Genomic DNA, 12,166 nt, shown 5'->3' with positions numbered 1-12,166 from the left:
CACTATAATATACACAGGGACTGCTGTTCTCTATAATATACACACAGCGACTGCTGTTCTCTATAATACACACAGGGACTGCTGTTCACTATAATATACACAGGGACTGCTGTTCTCTATAATACACACAGGGACTACTGTTCACTATAATACACACAGGGACTGCTGTTCTCTATAATATACACAGGGACTGCTGTTCACTATAATACACACAGGGACTGCTGTTCTCTATAATACACACAGGGACTGCTGTTCACTATAATACACACAGGGACTGGTGTTCTCTATAATACACACAGGGACTGCTGTTCACTATAATATACACGGGGACTAATGTTCTCTATAATACACACAGGGGCTGCTGTTCACTATAATACACACAGGGACTGGTGTTCTCTATAATACACACAGGGACTGCTGTTCACTATAATATACACACAGGGACTGCTGTTCACTATAATACACACAGGGACTGCTGTTCACTATAATATACACAGGGACTGCTGTTCTCTATAATACACACAGGGACTGCTGTTCACTATAATACACACAGGGACTGCTGTTCACTATAATATACGCAGGGACTGCTGTTCTCTATAATACACACAGGGACTGCTGTTCACTATAATATACACAGGGACTGCTGTTCACTATAATACACGCAGGGACTGCTGTTCACTATAATATACGCAGGGACTGCTGTTCACTATAATATACACAGGGACTGCTGTTCACTATAATATACACAGGGACTGCTGTTCTCTATAATATACACAGGGACTGCTGTTCTCTAGAATATACACAGGGACTGCTGTTCACTATAATACACACAGGGACTGCTGTTCACTATAATACACACAGGGACTGCTCTTCACTATAATATACACAAGGGACTGCTGTTCACTATAATATACACGGGGACTGCTGTTCACTATAATATACACAGGGACTGCTGTTCTCTATAATACACACAGGGACTGCTGTTCACTATAATACACACAGGGACTGCTGTTCACTATAATACACACAGGGACTGCTGTTCACTATAATATACACAGGGACGGCTGTTCACTATAATACACAGGGACTGCTGTTCACAATAATATACACAGGGACTGCTGTTCACTATAATATACACACAGGGACTGCTGTTCACTATATATACACAGGGACTGCTGTTCATATAATACACACAGGGACCGCTGTTCTCTATAATACACACAGGGTCTGCTGTTCACTATAATACACACAGGGAATGCTGTTCTCTATAATATACACAGGACTGCTGTTCACTATAATACACACAGGGACTGCTGTTCTCTATAATACACACAGGGACTGCTGTTCACTATAATATTCACAGGGACTGCTGTTCACTATAATACACACAGGGACTGCTGTTCACTATAATACACACAGGGACTCCTGTTCACTATAATACACACAGGGACTGCTGTTCTCTATAATACACACAGGGACTGCTGTTCAATATAATACACACAGGGACTGGTGTTCTCTATAATACACACAGGGACTGCTGTTCACTATAATATACACACAGGGTCTGCTGTTCACTATAATACACACAGGGACTGCTGTTCACTATAATATACACGGGGACTGCTGTTCTCTATAATACACACAGGGACTGCTGTTCACTATAATATACGCAGGGACTGCTGTTCACTATAATATACACAGGGACTGCTGTTCACTATAATATACACAGGGACTGCTGTTCTCTATAATATACACAGGGACTGCTGTTCTCTAGAATATACACAGGGACTGCTGTTCACTATAATACACACAGGGACTGCTGTTCACTATAATACACACAGGGACTGCTCTTCACTATAATATACGCAGGGACTGCTGTTCACTATAATATACACGGGGACTGCTGTTCACTATAATATACACAGGGACTGCTGTTCTCTATAATACACACAGGGACTGCTGTTCACTATAATACACACAGGGACTGCTGTTCACTATAATACACACAGGGTTTGCTGTTCACTATAATATACACAGGGACGGCTGTTCACTATAATACACAGGGACTGCTGTTCACTGTAATACACTCAGGGACTGCTGTTCACTATAATACACACAGGGACTGCTGTTCTCTATAATACACACAGTGACTGCTGTTCACAATAATATACACAGGGACTGCTGTTCACTATAATATACACACAGGGACTGCTGTTCACTATATATACACAGGGACTGCTGTTCATATAATACACACAGGGACCGCTGTTCTCTATAATACACACAGGCACTGCTGTTCACTATAATACACACAGGGAATGCTGTTCTCTATAATATACACAGGGACTGCTGTTCAGTATAATATACACACAGGGTCTGCTGTTCACTATAATACACACAGGGACTGCTGTTCACTATAATATACACGGGGACTGCTGTTCTCTATAATACACACAGGGACTGCTGTTCACTATAATATACGCAGGGACTGCTGTTCACTATAATATACACAGGGACTGCTGTTCACTATAATATACACAGGGACTGCTGTTCTCTATAATATACACAGGGACTGCTGTTCTCTAGAATATACACAGGGACTGCTGTTCACTATAATACACACAGGGACTGCTGTTCACTATAATACACACAGGGACTGCTCTTCACTATAATATACGCAGGGACTGCTGTTCACTATAATATACACGGGGACTGCTGTTCACTATAATATACACAGGGACTGCTGTTCTCTATAATACACACAGGGACTGCTGTTCACTATAATACACACAGGGACTGCTGTTCACTATAATATACACAGGGACGGCTGTTCACTATAATACACAGGGACTGCTGTTCACTGTAATGCACTCAGGGACTGCTGTTCACTATAATACACACAGGGACTGCTGTTCTCTATAATACACACAGGGAGTGCTGTTCACAATAATATACACAGGGACTGCTGTTCACTATAATATACACACAGGGACTGCTGTTCACTATATATACACAGGGACTGCTGTTCATATAATACACACAGGGACCGCTGTTCTCTATAATACACACAGGGACTGCTGTTCACTATAATACACACAGGGAATGCTGTTCTCTATAATATACACAAGGACTGCTGTTCACTATAATACACACAGGGACTGCTGTTCTCTATAATACACACAGGGACTGCTGTTCACTATAATATACACAGGGACTGCTGTTCACTATAATATACACAGGGACTGGTGTTCTCTATAATACACACAGGGACTGCTGTTCACTATAATATACACACAGGGACTGCTGTTCACTATAATACACACAGGGACTGCTGTTCACTATAATATACACGGGGACTGCTGTTCTCTATAATACACACAGGGGCTGCTGTTCACTATAATACACACAGGGACTGGTGTTCTCTATAATACACACAGGGACTGCTGTTCACTATAATATACACACAGGGACTGCTGTTCACTATAATACACACAGGGACTGCTGTTCACTATAATATACACAGGGACTGCTGTTCTCTATAATACACACAGGGACTGCTGTTCACTATAATATACACAGGGACTGCTGTTCACTATAATACACACAGGGACTGCTGTTCACTATAATATACGCAGGGACTGCTGTTCTCTATAATACACACAGGGACTGCTGTACTCTAGAATATACACAGGGACTGCTGTTCACTATAATACACACAGGGACTGCTGTTCACTATAATACACACAGGGACTGCTCTTCACTATAATATACGCAGGGACTGCTGTTCACTATAATATACACGGGGACTGCTGTTCACTATAATATACACAGGGACTGCTGTTCTCTATAATACACACAGGGACTGCTGTTCACTATAATACACACAGGGACTGCTGTTCACTATAATACACACAGGGTTTGCTGTTCACTATAATATACACAGGGACTGCTGTTCACTATAATACACAGTGACTGCTGTTCACTATAATGCACACAGGGACTGCTGTTCACGATAATACACACAGGGACTGCTGTTCTCTATAATACACACAGGGACTGCTGTTCACAATAATATACACAGGGACTGCTGTTCACTATAACATACACACAGGGACTGCTGTTCACTATATATACACAGGGACTGCTGTTCATATAATACACACAGGGACCGCTGTTCTCTATAATACACACAGGGGCTGCTGTTCACTATAATATACACAGGGACTGCTGTTCTCTATAATACACACAGTGACTGCTGTTCACTATAATTCACACTGGGACTGCTGTTCTCTATAATACACACAGGGATTGCTGTTCTCTATAATACACACAGGGATTGCTGTTCACTATAATACACACAGGGACTGCTGTTCTCTTTAATACCCACAGGCACTGCTGTTCACTATAATACACACAGGGACTGCTGTTCTCTATAATACACACAGGGACTGCTGTTCACTATAATACACACAGGGACTGCTGTTCACTATAATATACACAGGGACTGCTGTTCTCTATAATACATACAGGGACTGCTGTTCACTATAATACACACAGGGACTGCTGTTCACTATAATATACACAGGGACTGCTGTTCACTATAATATACACAGGGACTGCTGTTCTCTATAATACACACAGTGACTGCTGTTCACTATAATACACACAGGGACTGCTGTTCACTGTAATATACACGGGGACTGCTGTTCTCTATAATACACACAGGGACTGCTGTTCACTATAATATTCACAGGGACTGCTGTTCACTATAATATACACAGGGACTGCTGTTCACTATAATATACACAGGGACTGCTGTTCTCTATAATATACACAGGGACTGCTGTACTCGAGAATATACACAGGGACTGCTGTTCACTATAATACACACAGGGACTGCTGTTCACTATAATACACACAGGGACTGCTCTTCACTATAATATACGCAGGGACTGCTGTTCACTATAATATACACGGGACTGCTGTTCACTATAATATACACAGGGACTGCTGTTCTCTATAATACACACAGGGACTGCTGTTCACTATAATACACACAGGGACTGCTGTTCACTATAATACACACAGGGTTTGCTGTTCACTATAATATACACAGGGACGGCTGTTCACTATAATACACAGGGACTGCTGTTCACTGTAATGCACACAGGGACTGCTGTTCACTATAATACACACAGGGACTGCTGTTCTCTATAATACACACAGTCAGTGCTGTTCACAATAATATACACAGGGACTGCTGTTCACTATAATATACACACAGGGACTGCTGTTCACTATATATACACAGGGACTGCTGTTCATATAATACACACAGGGACCGCTGTTCTCTATAATACACACAGGGACTGCTGTTCACTATAATACACACAGGGAATGCTGTTCTCTATAATATACACAGGGACTGCTGTTCACTATAATATACACACAGCGACTGCTGTTCACTATAATACACACAGGGACTGCTGTTCTCTATAATACACACAGGGACTGCTGTTCTCTATAATATACACAAGGACTGCTGTTCACTATAATATACACACAGCGACTGCTGTTCACTATAATACACACAGGGACTGCTGTTCTCTATAATACACACAGGGACTGCTGTTCACTATAATATACACAGGGACTGCTGTTCACTATAATATACACAGGGACTGCTGTTCACTATAATACACACAGGGACTGCTGTTCTCTATAATACACACAGGGACTGCTGTTCACTATAATACACACAGGGACTGGTGTTCTCTATAATACACACAGGGACTGCTGTTCACTATAATATACACACAGGGACTGCTGTTCACTATAATACACACGGGGACTGCTGTTCACTATAATATACACGGGGACTGCTGTTCTCTATAATACACACAGGGGCTGCTGTTCACTATAATACACACAGGGACTGGTGTTCTCTATAATACACACAGGGACTGCTGTTCACTATAATATACACACAGGGACTGCTGTTCACTATAATACACACAGGGACTGCTGTTCACTATAATATACACAGGGACTGCTGTTCTCTATAATACACACAGGGACTGCTGTTCTCTATAATACACACAGGGACTGCTGTTCACTATAATATACACAGGGACTGCTGTTCACTATAATACACACAGGGACTGCTGTTCACTATAATATACGCAGGGACTGCTGTTCTCTATAATACACACAGGGACTGCTGTACTCGAGAATATACACAGGGACTGCTGTTCACTATAATACACACAGGGACTGCTGTTCACTATAATACACACAGGGACTGCTCTTCACTATAATATACGCAGGGACTGCTGTTCACTATAATATACACGGGGACTGCTGTTCACTATAATATACACAGGGACTGCTGTTCTCTATAATACACACAGGGACTGCTGTTCACTATAATACACACAGGGACTGCTGTTCACTATAATACACACAGGGTTTGCTGTTCACTATAATATACACAGGGACTGCTGTTCACTATAATACACAGTGACTGCTGTTCACTGTAATGCACTCAGGGACTGCTGTTCACGATAATACACTCAGGGACTGCTGTTCTCTATAATACACACAGTGAGTGCTGTTCACAATAATATACACAGGGACTGCTGTTCACTATAACATACACACAGGGACTGCTGTTCACTATATATACACAGGGACTGCTGTTCATATAATACACACAGGGACCGCTGTTCTCTATAATACACACAGGGGCTGCTGTTCACTATAATATACACAGGGACTGCTGTTCTCTATAATACACGCAGTGACTGCTGTTCACTATAATTCACACTGGGACTGCTGTTCTCTATAATACACACAGGGATTGCTGTTCTCTATAATACACACAGGGATTGCTGTTCACTATAATACACACAGGGACTGCTGTTCTCTATAATACACACAGGGACTGCTGTTCACTATAATACACACAGGGACTGCTGTTCACTATAATATACACAGGGACTGTTGTTCACTATAATATACACAGGGACTGCTGTTCTCTATAATACACACAGGGACTGCTGTTCACTATAATACACACAGGGACTGCTGTTCACTATAATATACACAGAGACTGCTGTTCTCTATAATATACACAGGGACTGCTGTTCACAATAATACACACAGGGACTGCTGTTCACTATAATATACACAGGGACTGCTGTTCACTATAATACACACAGGGACTGGTGTTCTCTATAATACACACAGGGACTACTGTTCACTATAATATACACGGGGACTGCTGTTCTCTATAATACACACAGGGGCTGCTGTTCACTATAATACACACAGGGACTGGTGTTCTCTATAATACACACAGGGACTGCTGTTCACTATAATATACACACAGGGACTGCTGTTCACTATAATACACACAGGGACTGCTGTTCACTATAATATACACAGGGACTGCTGTTCTCTATAATACACACAGGGACTGCTGTTCTCTATAATACACACAGGGACTGCTGTTCACTATAATATACACAGGGACTGCTGTTCACTATAATACACACAGGGACTGCTGTTCACTATAATATACGCAGGGACTCCTGTTCTCTATAATACACACAGGGACTGCTGTACTCGAGAATATACACAGGGACTGCTGTTCACTATAATACACACAGGGACTGCTGTTCACTATAATACACACAGGGACTGCTCTTCACTATAATATACGCAGGGACTGCTGTTCACTATAATATACACGGGGACTGCTGTTCACTATAATATACACAGGGACTGCTGTTCTCTATAATACACACAGGGACTGCTGTTCACTATAATACACACAGGGACTGCTGTTCACTATAATACACACAGGGTTTGCTGTTCACTATAATATACACAGGGACTGCTGTTCACTATAATATACACAGGGACTGCTGTTCACTGTAATGCACTCAGGGACTGCTGTTCACGATAATACACTCAGGGACTGCTGTTCTCTATAATACACACAGTGAGTGCTGTTCACAATAATATACACAGGGACTGCTGTTCACTATAACATACACACAGGGACTGCTGTTCACTATATATACACAGGGACTGCTGTTCATATAATACACACAGGGACCGCTGTTCTCTATAATACACACAGGGGCTGCTGTTCACTATAATATACACAGGGACTGCTGTTCTCTATAATACACGCAGTGACTGCTGTTCACTATAATTCACACTGGGACTGCTGTTCTCTATAATACACACAGGGATTGCTGTTCTCTATAATACACACAGGGATTGCTGTTCACTATAATACACACAGGGACTGCTGTTCACTATAATATACACAGGGACTGTTGTTCACTATAATATACACAGGGACTGCTGTTCTCTATAATACATACAGGGACTGCTGTTCACTATAATACACACAGGGACTGCTGTTCACTATAATATACACAGAGACTGCTGTTCTCTATAATATACACAGGGACTGCTGTTCACTATAATATACACAGAGACTGCTGTTCTCTATAATATACACAGGGACTGCTGTTCACAATAATACACACAGGGACTGCTGTTCACTATAATACACACAGGGACTGCTGTTCACTATAATATACACAGGGACTGCTGTTCACTATAATATACACAGGGACTGCTGTTCTCTATAATACACACAGTGACTGCTGTTCACTATAATACACACAGGGACTGCTGTTCACTATAATACACACAGGGACTGCTGTTCACTATAATACACACAGTGACTGCTGTTCACAATAATATACACAGGGACTGCTGTTCACTATAATATACACAGGGACTGCTGTTCTCTATAATATGCACAGGGACTGCTGTTCACAATAATACACACAGTGACTGCTGTTCACTATAATACACACAGGGACTGCTGTTCACTATAATATACACAGGGACTGCTGTTCTCTATAATACACACAGGGACTGCTGTTCTCTATAATACACACAGTGACTGCTGTTCACTAAAACACACACAGGGACTGCTGTTCACTATAATACACACAGGGACTGTTGGTCACTATAATACACACAGGGACTGCTGGTCACTATAATACACACAGTGACTGCTGTTCACAATAATATACACAGGGACTGCTGTTCACTATAATATACACAGGGACTGCTGTTCTCTATAATATACACAGGGACTGCTGTTCACTATAATATACACAGGGACTGCTGTTCTCTATAATATGCACAGGGACTGCTGTTCTCTATAATACGCACAGGGACTGCTGTTCACTATAATACACACAGGGACTGCTGTTCTCTATAATGCACACAGGGACTGCTGTTCACTATAATATACACAGGGACTGCTGTTCTCTATAATACACACAGGGACTGCTGTTCTCTATAATACACACAGTGACTGCTGTTCACTATAATACACACAGGGACTGCAGTTCACTATAATACACACAGGGACTGCTGTTCACTATAATATACACAGGGACTGCTGTTCTCTATAATACACACAGGGACTGCTGTTCTCTATAATACACACAGGGACTGCTGTTCTCTATAATACACACAGTGACTGCTGTTCACTAAAACACACACAGGGACTGCAGTTCACTTTAATATACACAGGGACTGCTGTTCGCTATAATACACACAGGGACTGCTGTTCTCTATAAAACACACAGGGACTGCTGTTCTCTATAATACACACAGTGAATGCTGTTCACAATAATATACACAGGGACTGCTGTTCACTATAATATACTCACAGTGACTGCTGTTCTCTATAATACACACAGGGACTGCTGTTCACTATAATACACACAGGGACTGCTGTTCTCTATAATATACACAGGGACTGCTGTTCTCTATAATACACACAGTGAGTGCTGCTCTCTATAATACACACAGGGACTGCTGTTCACTATAATATACACAGAGACTGCTGTTCACTATAATACACACAGGGACTGCTGTTCACTATAATACACACAGGGACTGCTGTTCACTATAATACACACAGGGACTGCAGTTCACTATAATATACACAGGGACTGCTGTTCTCTATAATACACACAGGGACTGCTGTTCTCTATAATACACACAGGGACTGCTGTTCACTATAATATACACAGGGACTGCTGTTCACTATAATACACACAGGGACTGCTGTTCACTATAATATACGCAGGGACTGCTGTTCTCTATAATACACACAGGGACTGCTGTTCTCTATAATACACACAGGGACTGCTGTTCACTATAATATACACAGGGACTGCTGTTCACTATAGTACACACAGGGACTGCTGTTCACTATAATATACGCAGGGACTGCTGTTCACTATAATACACACAGGGACTGCTGTTCACTATAATATACACAGGGACTGCTGTTCACTATAATATACACAGGGACTGCTGTTCTCTATAATACACACAGGGACTGCTGTTCTCTATAATACACACAGGGACTGCTGTTCACTATAATATACACCGGGACTGCTGTTCTCTATAATACACACAGGGACTGCTGTTCACTATAATACACACAGGGACTACTGTTCACTATAATACACACAGGGACTGCTGTTCACTGTAATACACACAGGGACTGCTGTTCACTGTAATACACACAGGGACTGCTGTTCACTGTAATACACACAGGGACTGCTGTTCACTATAATATACACAGGGACTGCTGTTCACTATAATACACACAGGGACTGCTGTTCTCTATAATATACACACAGGGACTGCTGTTCACTATAATATACACAGGGACTGCTGTTCACTATAATACACACAGGGACTGCAGTTCACTATATTACACACAGGGACTGCTGTTCACTATAATATACACAGGGACTGCTGTTCACTATAATTCACAGAGGGACTGCTGTTCACTATAATTCACAGAGGGACTGCTGTTCTCTATAATACACAACTGCAGTCACTGTGTGTATGATATACAGAGCGCTGCCAGTCCCTATAATATACACAGCCACCCATGTCTCAGGACCACCTCTGTTGTCCTGTCTCCCATCCAGGTCTGTGATACCTGTACCGCTGCCTGTTCCCCTGTCCACCACCTCCCCAGCTCTCCGACATGCAGACCATCCTCTCTGTGTACAGACTCCCGGGCGGACTCGGACTTGCAGCCTGAGTTATACCCAGAGGCGTCGCAGGGATCGGAGGACTCTTCAGGCCCCAATCTGAAAATTATGGAGGACATTTTCCACTCAGGGTTTACAGCGGTCACTGCAACAGCTCCCAGCTACACAGTCCCTGCACGATCCCGGCGGCTAAAGAGTTCACGCCGAAAACGAGATGTGGTGTTGTCGGTGAGTTTATCACAATCAGGAGCAGGAACCCTGGCTGATCTCCCTCCTCTCTCTCTAACCCAGGGATCACTGGGCAGTGATCAGGAGCAGGAACCCTGGCTGATTTCCCCCCCTCTCTCTCTAACCCAGGGATCACTGGGCAGTGATCAGGAGCAGGAACCCTGGCTGATTTCCCCTCTCTCACTCTAACCCAGGGATCACTGGGCAGTGATGAGGAGCAGGAACCCTGGCTGATTTCCCCTCTCTCTATCTAACCCAGGGATCACTGGACAGTGATCAGGAGCAGGAACCCTGGCTGATTTCCCCTCTCTCTGTCTAACCCAGGGATCACTGGACAGTGATCAGGAGCAGGAACCCTGGCTGATTTCCCCTCTCTCTGTCTAACCCAGGGATCACTGGGCAGTGATCAGGAGCAGGAACCCTGGCTGATTTCCCCTCTCTCTCTCTAACCCAGGGATCACTGGGCAGTGATCAGGAGCAGGAACCCTGGCTGATTTCCCCTCTCTCTGTCTAACCCAGGGATCACTGGGCAGTGATCAGGAGCAGGAACCCTGGCTGATTTCCCCCGCTATCTCTCTCTCTCTCTCTCTAACCCAGGGATCACTGGGCAGTGATCAGGAGCAGGAACCCTGGCTGATTTCCCGCCCCTCTCTCTCTCTCTCTCTCTCTAACCCAGGGATCACTGAGCAGTGATCAGGAGCAGGAACCCTGGCTGAATTCCCCCGCTATCTCTCTCTCTCTCTCTCTCTAACCCAGGGATCACCGGACAGTGATCAGGAGCAGGAACCCTGGCTGATTTACCACTTCTCTCTCTCTCTCTC

General features: G+C 43.1%; 1 protein-coding gene across 1 annotated transcript in view; it reads left to right on the top strand.

The window, feature by feature from the left end:
* The window catches only part of LOC132808758 (uncharacterized protein C14orf93 homolog), a 151,923-nt gene that overhangs the window by 43,239 nt on the left and 96,518 nt on the right, over nucleotides 1–12,166 (top strand). Inside the window, exon 2 of the mRNA XM_060822202.1 lies at nucleotides 11,052–11,345. Within this exon, the coding sequence (XP_060678185.1) occupies nucleotides 11,052–11,345 (294 nt within the window). The remainder of the gene's footprint in view (nucleotides 1–11,051; nucleotides 11,346–12,166) is intronic.

Source organism: Hemiscyllium ocellatum (assembly GCF_020745735.1).
Source record: "Hemiscyllium ocellatum isolate sHemOce1 chromosome 38 unlocalized genomic scaffold, sHemOce1.pat.X.cur. SUPER_38_unloc_3, whole genome shotgun sequence".
Taxonomy (NCBI): domain Eukaryota; kingdom Metazoa; phylum Chordata; class Chondrichthyes; order Orectolobiformes; family Hemiscylliidae; genus Hemiscyllium; species Hemiscyllium ocellatum.
Note: the sequence above shows the minus strand (reverse complement) of the source record. Positions and strands in the feature narration are given on the sequence as shown.